At 51.6% G+C, this 19715-nt stretch overlaps 1 protein-coding gene across 9 annotated transcripts in view; it reads right to left on the minus strand.

Annotated features, from left to right (window-relative positions):
- The window catches only part of SULF2 (sulfatase 2), a 118840-nt gene that overhangs the window by 30551 nt on the left and 68574 nt on the right, over window positions 1-19715 (minus strand). For all 9 annotated transcript variants that reach the window (XM_072801367.1, XM_072801364.1, XM_072801363.1 and 6 more), the window contains one exon: window positions 9427-9578. In XM_072801367.1, coding sequence (XP_072657468.1) covers window positions 9427-9578 — 152 coding nt within the window. The remainder of the gene's footprint in view (window positions 1-9426; window positions 9579-19715) is intronic.

Here is a 19715-nt window from a genome sequence, read left to right on the forward strand (position 1 = left end):
GACCTGAAGGGGGCAGGGAAGGTTCTTAAAATGACAGAGACAACTGTGGAAGTGACTGAGAGCCCAGAACACCTGCTGCCCCCCGCCGGTGGGGAACGGGGCGGAGGCCTCCCGCCCTCTGGAATAAACCCATCTTCACTGCCTGGCTTTGGAATTATATGCTTGCTTGGCTGTGATTAAAGATGCTTTTTAAAAAAGCCACCATAAACAGCCATTTGCAGAGAAGACATACGATGCAATGATACAGTATCCAAAAAGAACAAACCTGCGAGGTTTGTCCCCTGCACATGGACAAACCTCGCAGACCTGACCCCGAGTGAGGAAAGCAGGCTGTAGGAGGACATGCATGACACGCCATTTAGATACAGGTGAGAACCACACCGGACGGCACACCTTGTTCGAGGGATCTGCATGTGGAATAACAGAATGAAGGCATCCGTGGCAATTGGCAGGGGACTGGCTAGCTCCCTGGGAGGGGGCAGGCCAGGCAGGGGACCCCAGAGGGTGACTCGGGGGCTCCTCTAGCCGGTGCTATCACGTGTTCAGAAGCGTGTGTGGCGTGATTACCGTGCCTGCCTCTCAAGGCTGGCAGGAGGGTTTCAAGTGCTACGAGATGTGAAGCTCTCGACAGGGTACGCTGCACGTCGCCAGCTCTTGAGAAGTCAGCTAGCACTGGCTGTCTTGGTGGTGTGGCACGTTTTCCGCATATCTGAGAGCCACCCACCCTTCTGGGTCCTCCTCAAAGCCATTCCTACGCTGGCATAGCCTTTGCCAACCTCCGCTGGTCGCAACGGGGCGTCTGCTGTGACATGTGGCATGCTGCACACCCACTCCCCCCAACCATCCATGTGGATTGGGACCCTGCCCTTACTCCAGGGGCGGGCAGTGAGCCCCAGGCTGACCAATGGGGACATGCTGTCTCTCTGGCCACGGCACTTGAGTCAGGTCCAGGCATCAGAGTGGGGGTGGGGGGGCCTCGGCCAGGGTGGTGGAGTGGCATTGTCATGTGGGAGCAGATTCGATAGACAGGATGTGTGCACTGGCTGCACATGGGGGAAGAGGGGTGGTCACCCCCACCCCCACCCCCCTTGCGCCCTGCCACCTGGTTTCTGGTTTGGGTGAAGGCTACAGAGATGGGGTTCTGGGAGAAAGAGGAGTCAGGGTGAAGGCAGGAGTGCTAAGTCCAGTTCTGGACAAGTTGAGCTGGGTGCCTGGGGTCAGCCATGAAGGAGTCAGGGAAGTGCGTTGTTAACAGGAAGCACTGGTGAGAGTGGAGGGGAACAAGCAGGCTAAAAGGTGAATTTTCTAGAACCTGGAGATCAGCTAATAGATAATGAGGAACTCACCTCTCTGCCCCCTTCAGCCCTACGCCAGGCCTATTCCCACTCCCTAGGTGAGGTGCTAGACTTTCCCCTGGTGAACCCCCGACCACGCCTGTGCAGGTGAGTGGCGATGCCAGGTTCTGGGGACTTCCCCCCTAACTGGAGCTGAGCAGCCACAGCTGTGTCCCGCCTTCCCTCTCCGTCGTGACCTCCAACTGACTGTGATCAGTAAACCAAGAAGGGGGGGTGCCTGGGTGGCTCAGTCGGTTAAGCGTCTGCTTTCAGCTTGGGTCATGATCCTGGAGTCCTGGGATCCATCCCTGATCCCTGCTCAGCTGGGAGCCTGCTTCTCCCTTTCTCTGCATGACTCTCTCCCTGCTTTGTTCTGTCAAATAAATAAATAAAATCTTAAAAAGAAAAAACCAAACAAACCAACCAAGAAGAACCCAGAGCATCTGTGGGGATTGCTAATCTGCGGCTCTGGGCAAAAGCATCTCTTCTCCAACTAGTTATTTAGCTGAAGAAGCATGTGGGTGTGGGGCCGCTCCTGGGGAGCTTGGCGACAGGACAGCCTGGCCTGTCTCATGCCCTGCCTCGCTCTTCAGGCTTGGCCTTTGCCACCATTTCTCATTTATGTGCTCACTTAACAAATACTTGTTGGGTGCCTGTTCCCAGGGCACCCGGCTTCCTGTTAAGGGCTCGGATTGTGGTCACAGGTCCATGTCCCCATGGTGATCAGAGTCCTGAGCAGGGTATGGACAAGCATTCTCATTAGCAGTAACAAGGCAGGGGACCGGGGAGGGCCAGGAGGTTTTCACTCACTCAGAATTACCTCTGGCTGCTGGGGGTAGGGACAGAGCCTGTAAGGACAAGAGACGGGACCACGGCTGACATGATGGGAAGCTCCTCTTCTTGCCTGGACCTGGGTACCTGGAGAGACGTGTCCCATGGGTGCCTCCTGGGAGATCCTCAAACTTCTGCCCCATGGAAGCTGGTGGTTCTACCTCTTGTCTGATAAGCCAGCTCACCCCAAATCTCTCAGGGCATCTCCCCAACATGGAGTCTCCTGGCTCCCAGGACTAGTTAAATTTTCTGCTTGGGAAGCCCACATGAGCTGCTTTAGGGCTGTGCCTTGAGAACGATGGCTTCGCTCCTGAGACCTGGTTTGAGGGCAGGGAGGGGGGCAGCCCTCGAGCCCACTCTTGATATTCTCTTCCCTTGGAAGTCACTCTGTAACAGAGGGTCTCCTTTTCTGAGCCGCTGGCTTCCCAGGCAGCAGGTCTAACTTTTATTCTGAATCATCACACTGATCCTGCACCCGTGGGGGCTTCTACAGCAGTTCATGTTCAAGAGAGATTCTCATCGCTTTAAGGAGCAATCATATTTCATGAGACTGAGGGCTCTGGAGTCGGAAACTCTGGGTTTGCACCCCAGGTTTTCCACCGGCTATCTGTGGGCCAACCACTCAGCTTTCTGCACCTCGATCTCTGCATCTAAAAAATGGGCCTGGTAACAAACAGTCCCTTCTTCAGATGGTGGTGCGAGCATCTGACGAGTGAAGAAAGCACTTGGCAAGGAGCCCGACACTGAGAAAACCCACAATGAACACTGGCTCTTATTATTGTCATATGTTTGCTCAACGGACCTTCACGACAACTCTGGGAAGTAGACGCTGTGCCCATTTCACAGATGGGGAAACAGATCACAAAACTAACAAGCAATGCACTCGCAGCTAGACCTCAAGCCTTTGTATTTTTTGCCTGCTCTGTCACTTTTCCCCCCAGAAACAAGATTAATAATGAGTAGATGGTGGTTCACACTAAGCACCAACAAACCTTGTCTGTAGAGGGTCAGCTAGGAAATGTGAGGCTCTGCAGCCAGATGTCTCTGTTGCAACTACTGCTCGCGGTCTCTGTACGGGAAAGCAGCCACCATGGAAATGAATGGCCATGTCTGTGCTGCTAAAACTGGAGGCCCCGCTAAATTGTAAATTTCATGTCATTTTTTCACCTGTCACGAAAGCTGTTCTTTTTTTTTTTTTTTCAACTAGTTAAAAAATGTAAAAACCATTCCTAAGCTCAAAGTTTCAACAAAAACCCTTGGCAGGCAGGTCAGGCAGGTCTTGGCCCACGGGCCCTAGTTCAGAGAATGGATTTGGAAGCCAGATGGCCCAGGGTTTGAATCCTGCTTTACCGCCTACTAGCTGTGTGGCCTCATTCCTCAGCCTCTGTGTGCCTCAGTTTCCTTAGGTGCTGGTAAGAGTAAGAGCATATACCATGTAGGCTATGGTGAGAAATGCACGGGTTAATTCAGGTAGAATGATCCCAACAGACCTGCAGCATGTTACATCTCGGTAAGTGCTACTCGTTACTCCTTAAGAATCACACACCTGTGTTTTCCATGTGACGATGAAAACAGTAGAAGCAAATGTGCTTTACTTTCATTACTCCTCACCCCTGCTTCTGCTCTTGGCCCCCTTTGTCCTTTACCAGGAAGTATTTTCTCGGCTGCATTGTTACACGTGTTGTAGTACTGCTTTATGCATCTTTTTTTATTTTTTAAGATTTTATTTATTTATTCATGAGAGATACACAGACAGGCAGAGACACAGGCAGAAGAAGAAGCAGGCCCCATGCAGGGAGCCCGATGCAGGACTTGATTCCAGGACCCCGGGATCACAACAAGAGCCAAAGGCAGACACTCAACCACTGAGCCACCCAGGTGCCCTTTATGCGTGTTTTTTACATTGATCAGATCACATGGTGCATGTTCATTCAGTCACTCAACAAACACAGCAGTGAACACAAAGAACCCACACTCCTGCCTTCATGGGTCCGTATTCTTTTTTTTTTAATATCATTTTTTTTTAAAGTTTATCCATTTATGATAGACATAGAGAGAGAAAGGCAGGGACACAGGCAGAGGGAGAGGCAGGCTGCATGCCGGGAACCCGACGTGGGACTCGATCCCAGAGCTCCAGGATCGTGTCCTGGGCCAAAGGCAGGTGCCAAACCTCTGAGCCACCCAGGGATCCTCATGGGTCTGTATTCTAATGTGAGGAGACAGACATTAATAAGCGAACCTGGTTACACACTGGTGTGGTGCGTCAGCGGTGACCAGCTGAGGGGGTGAGGAGGAGAGTTGAGGTGGGGATGCCCTTGACACATCGTGTTCTAGGAAGGTGACATCTGAACAGGGGTCTGGAGGAGCTCTCTCTGCAACCTGCTCTTGCCATCAGTCCTAAGTCCAAAGCCCTTTTGATGGCTTTACATCAAAATGAGCCCCCGTGTCTTTTTCTAGAACCCTCCAGGGTAGGGATCCTTTGTGGTCATTTAATAGTTTCCTGTATTGGTGGCCTTCATCGATTTCTTTCAATTAACAAGCAAAGCTGCTATCAACAGCTGAGCCAGGTCCCCTTCCGCAGATGAGGGAGGCTTCTCTAGACAGAGAAGCACAGATGCCGGATTGAGGGGTGGTCACGTTCACGTTTACAGAGACCACCATCTCTCAGGGCCTTCCCAGTACCTGGGCCTCCTCCAGGACCCAAGCCTAGCTGTTCCTATCTCCCTTGCACCGCCAGTCCCGGCTTCTCCAGCCTGCTCTGGCTTTCCGCCCGGGTGCTACATCATTCCTCTCTCGTCATTGCTGCCTCTCTGTCCACCTCGCCATCAGGACGCTTTCCAGGGCATCTGGCCTTGAGATTAGTGACTCAGGACAGCCCTCAGAGGGCCTTTTGAGGGGAACTAGGGAAGGACCATCCCTTCTTCTCCAGCTGGGCCTCCTGGGGAAGCCACTGAGGCCAGCAGCAACCCCCAGTAGAGGCATCTCCCTCCTCAGAGTGCTGGAGCACCGCTCCCTCGGACACCTGGGCCCCCACTGCCTGCTGCCCACCGCAGGTCTCAGCCCTGGCCCCGAGCCAGCTCGGGCTCCCAGGGGGCCCCCAGCCCTCTGTTCCCAGGCCTCCACTCCCAGGGGGCCCGGGAATCTTCCCCCGGGGCTCCTCTCATTCACAGTGGGGATGCATCTGTGGCAGGAAACAGGGTGAAAGAGCAGCGGCTGCATGTCCCGTCCTTAGCCCCAAAGGGACTCTGGTGTCCCTGGGTAACTTGATTACAGGGCTGCTCTGAGACTGGGCGTGGACGTGGTGACGAATCTTAACAAGGCCCGAGTGGGTGTTCTAGGTTTTGGAGGATTAGCCTGTGCTGAGTCTGGGAGGGGAGTAGCAGCCTGTTCAGCTCCAAGACACTACAGTTTGTGTTGTTAGCTTATAAATCCAACCAGGGCTCTGGAATTCACTTGCCAGGGAGCAGATTGGGGCCTGGTCTGTGCAGAGTGGGACCTGCCCCTGTCTGACCCAGAGCGGGGCCCAGAGTGGGACCCAGAGCGGGACCCAGAGTGGGGCAGAGGGCACTGCCCATGTGATGTCATGTGTGGCTTCTGCCTCAGGGGCCTGAACTGGGCAGACTCTGTGAGGCGGCACATCACAGGTCATCCCCTGTCAAAGGTGGGAGGGATGCCGGACATGCTGGTGTTTCCAGAAGTGGAGTGGGATAGGGATAGTGGAGGAGGGAGGGAGGAAGGGGGGAGGGAGGGGAGGAAGGAAGGGGAAGGCGGGAGGGGAGAGGGGAAGGAGGGAGGGGAGAGGGGAGGGAGGGAGGGCCAGAGGGAGGGAGGGGGAGAGGAGGGAGAGAGGCTGTAAATGGCGCTGAAGAGAAGAAAACCAAGCTTAGAGGAGAAACCACCCCCTAAAGATTTTGTCTGAGCCCCTGGATCCAGCCACATCTGATGCCGTTACTACTGGACCAGTTAAATCAACTGACAGGTTTCCTCTTCAGTCGAGCCATTCTGAGATGGGTTTCTGTTCACAAGCAACCAAGAGAGGTCAGTCTGATTCAAGAAAGGTTATGTCCTGTAGTTTAGGGCACTCGGGGAAGGATTCATGAAAGAGAAGATGGATAAGACTTGATCCAGTTCAGGGCAGGAGAGCACTAGTAAAGATCTGGAGATGGTTGTAATAAGCAACAAGGCTGGTCTGGTTGAACTGGCTAATAACTGGGGATGCTGAAATAGGAGACGGGGCTGACGTGTCCAAGTGTTTGTGCGTGCACACACCTGTGCTCCTACACCGTGGTGTGGCCTTCCGGCTTTAATCATGTGCCATCACTTCACAGTTAATAACACACCTCCACATCCCAGACTGCATGCACCTGGGTCTGTTTTTGTTCATCCTTGGACAGCAGCACCTGGCACAGTGCCTGGCACATAGCAGGCTCTCCATAAAGAGTTGTTCATGAGTAATGTAACCAGATCCAGCTAGTCCACTCACGCATGCGATTGCTGGGAGGGCTAGAAACACCACACATAACAAAACTCCCAGCCCCGCTGCTTGGACCACCATAGGTGCTTGGTAAGTAGATGTGCACATTATTAGGTAAGCGGTGGCATGCCTATTTTCCAGATTTGGGAATTGAGCCTCTCAGGAGTAGGGAGCATAAGCAAGAGCACATAATATGTGTCAAGGTGGGGCTCTGAACCCCAGTCCTCTGACCCCAAGAGAGAATCCAGCGTCCAGTCCCTGGAGGGCAGCAGGCAGCTGGCAGCGGGCAGCACACCAGGTAGGCCGACAAGGCTGTACATCCATGGGTCAGGTTGGGTCTGGCCGTCAGGCACACTTGATTCATGCAGGATGTTAGAAAAGTCTGAGTGACTTGCCAATATTTAAAAATCAGGAGGTGGGAGGTGGGCGGGGGGTGGGGGTGACTGGGTGACGGGCACTGAGGGGGGCACTTGATGGGATGAGCACTGGGTGTTATGCTATATGTTGGCAAATTGAACACCAATAAAAAATAAATTTATTAAAAAAATAAAAAAATAAAATCAGGAGGTTTCACAGGAAAACATGCACAAATTTGTAGCTTCTGGTGAAAAATCAGAAAACCTGGCCATTTTGGGCCCCCTTTCCACATGGGACTGAGAGGCCTGATCACCCCCTCCTACACAGATACATGCTCCATAGTCCCCACTATTCTCGACTGTCCCCTCTTGCTCCCAGCTCGCTATCCTGTGTATGTGACTACCTGGCCCCTGGTGATATCTGCCCGGGGCAAGGGGGGGGTGGGGTGGGGGAGGGACCTTGTGCAGCGATTCAGAGAGAGATGAACTAGGGAGGAGTCATCATTCTAAGCCAGAGAGCCCTGGGTATGACAGGTGCCAGGCCCAGGGCTAGTGGCAGTGACAGTGCAGAAGAGAGAGGGAAGGGAAGAATGGGGAAAGAACTGATCCAGAAAGCTATGGGGGATGCAAAGGCTGCTTTGAAGATTTAGTTGGGACAGGAATATTTGTTGGTCTCCAGGTTTTTTTTAATAGACAGTTTAGATGAGACATCACTGTCAATCTCTCCTCCTTCGTCCTCCTTCCCTCCCCATAAGCCAGGAATCAAGAAACTATAGCCCCTTGGCCAAACCAGGCCCACTGCCTGTTTTTATAAATAAAGTTTTATTGGAACTAGTCAAGCTTATTTGTTTCTACATTACCTGCGGTGGCTTGTACACTATAATAGCAGACTTACGTAGTTGCAACAGAGACTGTATGGCTTATAAAGCCTAAAATATTTAGTACAGGGCCCTCTGTAGAGGAAAGCTTGCTGTCCTGATCTGAACTCCTGTGTATTGAGTATTGCTGTGTAGAAGAGGCTCTTCTGATGCTCTACGTGTATTAACTTACGTGATCATCAAAAACCTTTCTAATAAAACCACAATGAAATACCACTATACCCCAGTAAAACAGCCCAATAAAAAAGACAATACCAGTGTTAATGGGGAATGTGAAGGAACTGGAACATTGGAACATTCCTGGCTGGGGATGTAAACTGGTTCAACCATGCAATGTATCCTGTGTCCCAGCAATTCTATTCCCAGGCGTGTAACCAAAAGGAAAAAGTATGTAGGTCTACACAAAGCCACGTGTAAGGATGTTCACAGCAGCCTGATTCTTAACAGGGCCAAACTGGAGACAACGAAAATGTCCATCAGGTGTTGAACGGATTCCTACTTGCCATCTATATAACAGAATGCTACACAACAAGGAAGGGGACACTGCTGACTTGGGCAGACACAGGGATGGCTCTCACAGGTGTCAGGCTGAGTGAATAAAGCTCGACCCAAAAGAGCACACACAACATGATCCAGGCAAAACCAATCCATGGTGATGGAAGTTGGAATACAGGTTACCTCGGGAGTGGGGGTTTTGACTGCATAGGTGTATAAGGGAGCCTTCTGGGGGCTGGAAATCCTTGTATCTTGACCTGGGTGGCATACCCATATATGGAAGTTCCCTGAGCTGTCCACTTAAGATCTGTGCACTCTATCTTATATAAAACAAATTAGCAGGACTAGAAAAACCATGACATGGGGCACCTGGGTGGCTCAGTGGTCGAGCATCTGCCCTTGGCTCAGGTTGTGATCCCAGGGTCCTGGGATCGAGTCTCACATCAAGCTCCCTGCATGGAGCTTGCTTCTCCCTCTGCCTGTGTTTCTGCCTCTCTGTGTCTCTCATGAATAAATAAATAAAATATTAAAAAAAAAAGAAAAGCCATGACATGGAAAACAAACAAGTTGAGGCTTAATCACATAATGGAATGCTACACAAGAGTGAAGGATCTACAGCCCCAGGTGACAACATGGATGTGAAGCAAAAGGAGCCGGACACAGAATTCGTGTGTCATGCTGCAAGTCTGAGCCATGGCTGTCCCTATGGGAGGGTGTTTGGTGGAAGGAGGGGCTTTGGGGGCAGGCAGTGAAACTGTGCTTCTTGACCTAGCACACTAGCAGGTGCTGGTGACATTTGCCTGTTCGGCTGGTGAAAATTCACTGAACTGGACTGTTCTCGCACTTTCTGTGAGAATATTCTGTTTCAGCATATTGTGAACAATGCTCTCAGAAACAGAGACTATTATTTGAGAGATGAAAATAGGAAGAAGATGCACGTAGCTGGCTTGAGATCACTCATTTAGATCAGTGTCACCATCCGAAGCCAAGTAGTTAAGCTCCTTTGTCACGCTCCTAACTGCCTCCCTACCCCCCAGCCGGCGACAGGCAGCACTTACCTTGGAGTAGTCAAAGCCGTGCTTCTCCTTCACCCCGTTCCGACAGAGTGTGTAGTTATAAAAACGAGAGTTTTTAAGGAGGCCGACCCACTCCTTCCAGCCAGGCGGCACATAGGAGCCATTGTATTCGTTAAGATACTTCCCGAAGAAAGCTGGAGGGGGAGAAGGATCATGAGGCCACGTGAGAAAGCAGAGAGCAAAAGTCTCCTGTCACCCGACCACCACTGTGGTGTCCCCAAGGCTTGGAAACAGGGCTACCCTCTGAGCCATGGAGTCCTTTGAAAAGACCCCCGACCTGCTTCTCAAAATTTTTTTTAAAGATTTATTTATTCATGAGAGACAGAGAGAGAGAAAAAGAGAGAGAGAGAGAGATCCTGGGTCTCCAGGATCACGCCCGGGGCCAAAGGCAGCGCTAAACCACTGAGCCACCCGGGCTGCCCTCAAATGTTTTTATGTGCATAAAATACATTGGATCTCAGAGAAAATAAATCATTTTGACGTATAGTTATCTTAAACATTGAAAGAACTTGTCTCTGTAGTAACATGACCCTTTAAAAAAGATAGTACCCTGCGAAGAGTAGTAATTTCAAAGCAATGGTAAGTGAAAATATTTTATTTTGGGGTATCTGCCACACTGCCATGGAATATCACAGTATCAGTGATTTCTCCAGATGACAAAATTACAGCTTCTCTTGTGCTATGGTCCATGGCCTCCCTTCATAATCGAAGCCACGGCTAAGTTACGACGCAGGTGCGTAAAAATAAGAACGCGATTCTTTCCCATTCTTTCCGACGGACCCCTTGAACTCTACTACACGGTGACCGGAGTGCCTAACATCAGAACACGAGCGATACCAAATGTTGCTGGGGACGTGGAGCAACTGGGACTTTACACCCAGCCAGGGGTCGTGCAGCCTGGTCCCTCGCCCGTGGGAGGCTGACCAGCAGTGTCTGCTGAACTTGGACACCCTCATGCCTTCCGACGGGCGATCTGAACCCTGGGTATTTACTCAGCAGTGAGGCATCCATTCATTCACCAGGCACGAGCAGGACGTGCTCAGGGTAGCTCTGCTCGTGATAGCAAATAACTAGAAACACGCCAGCTGTCCATCAACCAAAGCAGGGGTTGGCTCCGCTGCTGGGTACTTGTGTAGCGGAATACCACGCCCGGACAAGAAAGAATGGACCGGTGTCATGTTCAAGAACACAGATGCATCTCGGCCACCTAATCACGTTAAGAGAGAGAAACCAGATATGAAAGCATGCTGTATGGTCTCACTTCTACGATGTTCAGAAAGAGGCAAAACAGATCTCTGGTGCTGGAGAACAAGCAGTGGTTACCGAGGGCCATGGGTGTGCTTCTCGGGGGACGGCCTTGCCCTATTTCCTGCCGGAAGCACCCACGAAACCCCACTGGCCTGGACGTTCACGAGCAGTGAGCGTCTCCACATGCACGTTTCACGCCAGCAACAGAGCTTATGTAAAGATCACCCTGATTCATCGCGAAGGGGATCTACTCCCAAACTATGTGGGTGAAGAGGCAACATGCAAGATCTTCTTTATGATGCTTTCTCGTTCTTTTCCTTTCCCACCAAGCAAGTGTGATCTTTAATAATGACCACCTATAGGACCATTTTTAAGAAATGGAAAAATCTGTGAGCGTTTTCCCAGAGACGGAGGCCCCGTGCTGGCTCTCTGCTTCGGATGAGGACCCTGGGGCTCTGAGACCCACAGGAGCTGGTGCTGAGCGCGAGAAGGCGAGAGTTCCAGATGGGTGAAGGGAGTGAGAGAGATCTCGCCAGCAGAGGGCTTAGCACCGGGCCTGGCAAACTGTGAGCGTTCAGTGGGCGCCAGTTCAGGGCCCAAGATGAGAGGAGACAGGGGAGCTGAACATCCGTAGGAGGAGGAGTGGACTGAGCCTGGGCTCTGCTGCCAGTGGAGGATGAGACGGGTTCCTCTATCTGGAACCTTCGAGAAAGCATGGGGAGCTGCCTTCAGCTTCTTGCTCCCAGAGAAGAGAGGCCTGAGCTGGGAGAGCGAGGATGCAGCAGGAGCTCTCCATGGGGAAGGGGAGGGGGTGGTTCCTGGAGGCCTGGCAGGTGGCTGGCACCGACTGGGAGCTGGAAGCCTCTTTAGGACCTAAGCAGCCTTTCCCGAATCCCTGTGCCATGGGGCAAGGGGAAGCATGTCCATCCAGTCCTCTCCTTGCAGCTGAGGAAACACCTCCCAGAAGGATCTGGGCACCAGAGGAGGTGAAAATAGGAAGGGAGAGCCCTGAGCAGCTTCGGGGTAAGGCCCAGGGTGGGGCCTCCCTTTGCGTGTGAGGGCAAAGCAAAACCAGAAAGATCCCTGGCATTCTGGGGATGAGGGATGGGGGGAGTGGCTGCCCCGGCTCTGAGTCTCTGGGGACATCCAATATTTAGGTGCTGGGTGCCTGCTGGGTGCCTGCTCACACAGCGGCCACAGGTCCCCGGCTGGGTCCGAGGACTGAGGTGTGGGCTGGAGTCAGGGGCTGCGGTGTCCCAGCACCTGGCCAGAGGGAGCCCTGATTCTTCCCCCAGGAACATGGTCAGACACTGTTGCATCCGCCCCCTGGAAACAGTGATGCCCAACCAGGGGCGGTTTTGCCCCTCAGGGGACACTTGGCAATGTCTGCAGACTGGCTTCTGGTTTTGTCACAGACTGGGGTGGGACGTGCTGCCAGCATCCAGGGGGTGGGGGCCAGAGATGCTGCTAAACATCCTACAAGGCTCAGGACCACCCGCAGCAGAGAATCATCATCCCATGTAGAATGTCAGGAGTCTGCAGGTGAGAAGCCCTGGTACTGCACGTTCCTCCCTAAAAGAACCGCACAGGGAGGACTAGAAAGGCCCCTCGAGGTCAAGTCCAGTGCAGAAGATAAGATCTACTAAACATCAATGACCTTATTCCTTACGCTTGGTGCGTCTTCCCATAGTAAGGAGCTCTACTCTGGAAGCACGTCGGGCCTCTCTCCACTCTCTCCTGCTCCCCCTCCTTGGAGAAGAATGACAAAGGACAGGGGTCAGCAAACATTTCCTGCGGAGGCCCAGACAGTAAATGCCGTAGGCTTTGTGGGCCAGATGGTCTCTACTGCAAGTACTCAGGAGTTGTAGAAAACAGTCACAGATAATAAATACGTGGGCATGGCTCTGTTCCAATAAAACTTTATTTACAAAAAGAGACGGAGGGCCAGGTGAGTAAAACAACTGGGAGGAAAATATTAAGGGAATAATAAATCATTGTGCCCATGCGTGGTAAAAATCGGGATGGGGTAACACTGCCTTGGGCATGTGTGGATTCATGTATCAACAACTATTTATTATGCCCCGATGGTATACCAGGCAATGGCAACACAGCAGTGAATGAGGCCACCGGGGTCTCTGCCCTCATGAGGTGGACATTCCAGTGGAGGACCGTGGCAAGTAAGGGTGGTGGTGTTGGCAAAAACAGTGACAAAGGAAATAAAGGATAGCATTGCAACAAAGTGGCCAGAGGTGGACCCCTGGAGGCGTCACTGGGTTGAGTGATCAGGGAAGGCTGCTGAGCAGTGATGAGAATGAGTCAAAGGAACGGGAATACAAGAGAAACTGCTCCAGACAGAGGGAATAGCATGTGCAAAGGTCCTGAGGTAGGGATAAGCTTGGGGGCCTTTGAGAACCAAAGGAGGCCAGTGAGGGAGGAAGGTGTTAGAGGATAGAGGGATGAGATCATGAGGAGAAGCAACAAGAGGCATGGCAGAGAACCTTAAAAGGGTCCGCACATCCCCTGAAATATTATACATTAGCTTTTGCATTTTCCTGGAGTCAGGACACATTCTGAAAGTACCCCAAGACCACAAGTAATTTCAGAAGCACAGAACTTCCCTCAGTTTGCAGAGGGCATACAAGAGCCAGGGGGAAAGGTGCTCTGAATTCCCTGCTGGGAAAATTGGGTTCTCTCCCAGGTCCCTCAAATCCAGCTTGTGAGCCTATGGTTTGTCCCTGAAGATCTGGGGCAAGGTCCCTCCCGATGACTGTGCCAGTCGGAATGCTAAAGAGTTTTGCTCTCGGCCTGGCCGGTGGGATAACTCTTTCTTGTGGGGTGGGATGTGGGGCACCTCGGGAACCCCACCCCTGCCCATTATCACCCAATGCCACGGGTGTCAGAATGTCTGTGGTGATTTCCTCTGCTGGAATCCTCTCTTTCACATCTCTCTCCAACCCCCAACCCTTAAAAAAAAATCCCAAAAGAGTTTATTATTCAGGCTTCACAAGACCCCAGAAAACAGGGCTTCAGTCAAAGGCTTTTAGTGCCAAATTAGTTTTGCTCTCATTTGATTAGATTTCCCCAAGGCAGTTTTTAAAATGGTTATTCCGGCACCAGTTGAGGTGGGAGAAGCAAATTAGCGTGGGCCCTGGGGCTCCGGGGCTGGGAGATACAGCCAGGAGAATGAGCCGGAATTAAAATCAAGATTAAAAATACAGCCCATGTCATGGCTGGGGCCCAGGGTCGCTGAGCTTTCGCGCCCGGGACGCGGTGAAAGGAAGAGTAGCAACCCCAGGGCTGGTGCGAGGGTAGAGCAATTTGGCAGGCAGATTAAGAGGAATTAAATGCCAGGCCAGGAAAGGCCACTGATAATGTGCCAGCTGACGCTGCCCGTGGGGAGCAGGCTGGCATCAACTGAAAGGACCGAGCGCTCACTGCCTCCCGTGTGCCAGGGACAGGGGGGATATTTACACCTGGTGCTGGAGACTTCTGTTAACCTGCTACCTCCTTCCCGACTGCGGTCCTTTGGGTACCACCACTTCCTGACTTAAGTACACATGGGCCGATCTCCGGACTCTGGGGCTGCAGGCATCATCTCAGCTGGACCAATCGGCGCACTACGTGCCCCTGGCTACCCTCGTTGGTTCAAGGGCAGGCATGTGACCCAAACTGGGCCAATGAGAGCGAGCCCTGGGATTTTTAGGGAGCTACTGGAAAAGAGAAGTTCTCCCAGTGGGCTTAAAGGTGATGGGATTCAAACTTGAAGCTGCTGGCAGCCATCTGGTCACCATAAGGGGAGTCTGTTTGAACACGCAGTAGCATGGAACAAAGCAGCCATGAAGGGGGTGGGGAAAGAGGGAGGGAGGAAGGAAAGAGAGATGAATAGAGAAAGAGAGATACTGTCCCAGATACTAGTTTGAGTCCCTGGGTCCACTCCTACCTGAAGCCACCTCTCATGCTAGCATTTTCAGTCCCCTTAGTGATTCCTAATCTGAGGACATTGGGCAATGGGGATATTTTTGATTGTCACAGCTGAGTGGGAAGGTAGCAGTGGCATCTAGTGGAAAGAGGCTACGGATGTGAGTAAACATCCTATAATGCATAGGACAACCCCCCGGCCCCTACCACCGCCTCACCGGACAAAGAATCATCTGGTTCCAAATGTCAGTTGTGCCAAGGTTGAGAAAGTCTGAGTTACATAACCCAATAAATCCATCACTCCACTTTTGGTTGTTGCTATTTACGTAATTTCATGTGAGTTGAACTCTTGTGCTTGCAATGAAAAGACCCAAAGAAAAGAAGATGAGATGCTTAGCGGAGAGCAGGGTTTGGCAGACCAACTCTGAGCTGCCACCTGTTTTTGCAAATACTTTCATTGGAACCAAGCCACACCCACTTGCTTATGTATCGTTACGGCTGCATGCACGCTACAATGGCAGCCTGGAGTTGTTGCGACAGAGACCATGTGGCTCTGAGTCCAAAATATTTACTATCTGGCCCTTTGCAGGAAGGGTTTTCCAACCCTTGGCGTTATGAGGAAAATTCCTTGTGTGGGGTGAGGGATCCCTCAGGGATTTGAAACGGCTGTGTTACACCTGGAGGAAGAAGCGCCAGTTATGCAGAAGTAGACTCTGAAACGGGCCACAGCAGCCAGGGGGCTCCGCCGTGCAAAGGAGTGACCCAATGCTGGCCCAGCAATGACAAACAAGAACAGAACAGGTGACTGGCCACAGGTAGTCTTTGCTTTGAATGGTCTCAATACGCACAAATGTTAGTTTCTACAGTTCAGCTGAAGACTACCAGTCTCCCACAATGTGGTTCCGGTGTAGCTACCACGGTACATGAACTGTAATTGCACAAAGTACAAATTTTGCTACTGGTTCTCCAGTCCACCCATCACTGTGTAAATAACAGATGCATAGAAGGATCAGTGTGGCCTGCCATGTCACTTCTTGCAAAATCTATTGGTGACCATCCCTGTGCATCTGTTACTCAGTTCACGCACAGACAACAAGGCTTGTGGCTGGGTTGCCTCCTTGTCTCCTGATGATAATCTACAAGACAGGATACAGAAGTGGGTTGTTGAGGGGAGAACCAGCCAACGGAGATGAAAGTGCAACAAGAAATGAAAAGCTAGCTGGAGTGGAAAGTCAAGGGGAAGGTAGGAGTCAGAGAAGAGATGAAGTTGACCATGGCGACGTCGACACACACACTGCAGGAAGCTCTTGATTTACAGCCAGACGGCTTGATCGCCGATAATAAATGAAGAATTGTGATTATGACAGAAAAGATGAAGATGTCCCAGAGCAGGTGACGCTGGCAAAAACACCCCACATGAAAGGGGCTCTTGGAGATATGCTGCAGCACTGAATGCTGTGTGTCCTTGGGCAACTAGTTTAATCTCTCCTGATGCCTCGGTTTCTCCACTTACAAAAAGGAGATGATGACAGTATCTAACTCGTGCGTTGCTCTGAGAATAGACATAAGTGGGCACACCTCGTCTTGTCACGCTTCGCTCTCCTGAGCTTCCCAGACATTGCATGTTTTACAAACTGAAGGCTCGTGGAGCCCTATGTCCAGTGAGTCTACTGGTGCCCATTTTCCAATAGCACTTGCTCACTTTGTGTCTCTGTGTCATGTTTTGGTAATTCTTGCCATATTTCAAGCCTCTCCATTATTATTATATTTGTTACAGTGATCTGTGATCAGTGATTATGACTCACCAGAAGCTCAGAGGATGGTTAGCATTTTTTTTTAGAAATAAAGTGTTTTTAAATTAAGGTATGTGCATTGTTTTAGACATAATGCTCTTGCACACTTAAGAGACCACAAGATTATGCAAACATAACTTTAATATGCACTGGGGAGCCAAAAAATTCATTTGACTAGCTTTATTGCAGTATTTGCCTTATGGTGGTGGTCTGGAGCTGAACCTGCGGTATCTCTGGGATATGCCTGTACTGCTTCCACCCGGCACATGACACGTGCCCGCTAAGTGATGGTTCCATTATGACCAATGGGTCCCCCTTCCCAGCCACTTCTTGCTCCACGGATACCTCATTTAATAGACTTCCTACAGAGTCAGATGTCAAAGGATGCCTGGGTGGCTCAGCGGTTGAGCGTCTGCCTTCGGCCCAGGGCATGATCCTAGGGTCCCGGGATCGAGTCCCACATCGGGCTCCCTGCATGGAGCCTGCTTCTCTCTCTGCCTATGTCTCTGCCTCTCTCTCTCTGTGTCTCTCATGAATAAATAAATAAAATCTTAAGGAAAAATTTGAGTCAGAGACAGATGTCAAAATCCACCCTCCAACTTTAAGAGGCTGGTTAACCCCCAAGTCCTTTTGAATCCCCTCCCCCCGTCCCGGTCCTGCAGGCCCAGGCAGGCAGCTCTTTGATGCGAAGCTCCGTGCACCTGTTCCCCTCCTGGCTGTCTCCTCCATTTGTCTGAGTAAAGTGCTGCTGGGGAGCCATTCAGAGTCTGATGAGAGGACCAGACCCTTCTGTTATCTCTCCCAGCCCTGAATCTAACTGAAATTGCCTCATAATAATCGCATTTGTGGTCTATAAAAGCTGGGTCTTGCAGTGACTGGAGACTCAGATTAGCCGGTAATAAATCTGACGCAGGAGGGCAGATGGAGGCATCATCTTAGATACAAGGGAGATGGAGGGTGTCCACAACTGGAAGCTAACAGGAATCCTGGGGCCACCTCCCTGTGCTGGGGAGCTTGTCTAGCCGGGATGGGGGCCGGTGTGGTCCTGAACATCAGGGCAGCCACCAGTTACTCCTCTGGGTCATGCAGGAGGCGATACAGGGGACCAGCCAAGAGTGCCTCTCTGTGGCCAGATTCTCCTGGTCTGTCGCCTCCCGATCGTGGAAACCCCGGCAAGTGACTTCACTCCTCCTTGCTTCGGTGGGCGGCAATCACTGTGAGCCGCTGCCTGCTGTCATGTGGAGGGAAGGAACCGACCGGTGTAAGGAACGTGAAATAGTACCTGGCACGTCCTCAGTGCCAAGCCAGTGGCAACCTGGGAGACTTCCACCCGCTGCCCATGGGGAACCTTCTCAACCCCCCATCATGGGCCATCTGGATGGAACTAGCAGCAGGGCTGTTTTAAGGGCACTGGCATCTCTCAACACACATTTATCCCACACCATCTCCACCCACATCCTACATTAGCGATAATGGATAAATAACTAAGAGTCGAAATATTCCAGAGTTGACTGGTTGAATCATGCTACGTTTTGTTATTTACATTCACATATAAATAGTTCACTAAATATTTATTCAGTTTTATTTGGCAGTTTCCACCAAATGTTTTGGAGCCAACAGAGCCACACGTGCATGAACACACACACACACACACCCTCTCTCTCTCTTTCCTTCAGGTAACCCCTGAGAAGCCACAGCCTCTGCACTCCTGGTTCTTCCCAAATACAAAAGCCCCAACTGTCAACCAAGGTGCCCCTTCTCACCTAAGGGGTGAGTGTATGGCTGAGCTTGGCCAATCAGAATCTACCCTGGGACTTTGAGTTTTGAATACTGAGCTAGGAGACTCAAAGGCAGAAAAGCTGTTGGAGTTTTGTAAGATCCCTAACATTGTTCAAATGTTGCAACCTGGGAGCACCTGCGTGGCTCAGTCGGTTCTGACTCTTGGTTTTGGCTCAGGTTGTGATCTCACGGGTCATGAGATGGAGCCCTGCGTCAGGCTTTGCACTTGCAGGGAATCTGCTTGAAGACTGTCTCCCTCTGCCTCTCCCCCCACTTGCACACATGCACTCTCTCTCTCTCAAATAAATAATCTTTTTAAAAATTGTAAAAAAATATACATATATAAATAAATAAAATAGCTCTGCATCCTGAATCCACAGATCTAGTGTTTAGGAATCCAAATAAACAAGGCAAGACCATCAGGTGACAAAGTCTCAAAAGTGACAGAAACGTGTCTTGCTTCTTCATCCTCATTTCCTTGCTTGTGGTAGAAATGGCCTTCCCTGATCTTGCTGACTCCCCTCTAGCCTTCCCATAACCCAGTCACCTCCAAACAGCCAGGAGGACCCTTCTGAACCCAAGACCGTTCCTACCACCCCCCCTTCAGTGACCTGTCCACCTGTCCTGCTCCCTCTGCCCACGCCTCCCACCACTCACCCCTCTGCTTACTCTGTCCTGGCCACTCCAGGCCCCCATTCCTTAAAACATGCCCAACTCACTGCCACCTCAGGGCATTTGCACCTGCTCTTCCCTCCCACCTCACACATGGGCCTTCTCCCTCTCCCATGGACTGGCTCCTTCTCGCTGTGATGTCTCAGATCAGATGGTACCTCCTCTGAGGAGCTTTCCCTGATTGCCTTATTTCAAGGCCCCTGTCCCTCTGCACCAGGCTGTTTGTCTCCTCTGTGGCCTCAGCACTCTTTAAATCACCTGTGGGTGTGTTTGCTTTCTTGTGTATCATCATCTCCCCACGCAGGGGCCTTTTCTGGGTGCTATGGTGCGTGCCCAGGACCTGGCCTGGAGCAGGTACACAGTCACAGCTGCTGACAGGGTGGCCGGGGCAATGGCTGTGGGGGAGACGCATAGGCTACGCAGTGCAAAGCTGCCCCTCGCCAGTGTTTTAAGCCTCTCTCCCTCCCTGGGAGGGTAGGAGGACTGGAGACGCAGCAACTCGATGTTTTATTGAGAGACTTCTAGGACAGTGCCTGTCTGCAGACGGGAATGCTGGCTGTTGGGGGGGTGGGGGGCAGGGAAGGTGGCAGAGATGTCAACCCAGAGCCTGTGTGCAAAGTACACCTAACATGTGTCAGGCCAACTGGGGTGGGTACTCCCCAAGGGACACTGGGGCCATGTCTGGAGACATTTTTGGTTGTCCCAACCAGCAGAGAGGGTGCTATTGGCATCTAGTGGGTGGAGACCAGGGATGTGCTAACTGCCCTACAGTGCACAGGGTGGCCCTCACCAGGGAGGAGGCTCCTACTCTCCGGTGGCAGTGGTGCCTGGGTTGAGAACCCCAGCAATGCAGAGGGGGTG

This window comes from Canis lupus, chromosome 26 (assembly GCF_048164855.1).
Source record: "Canis lupus baileyi chromosome 26, mCanLup2.hap1, whole genome shotgun sequence".
NCBI lineage: Eukaryota > Metazoa > Chordata > Mammalia > Carnivora > Canidae > Canis > Canis lupus.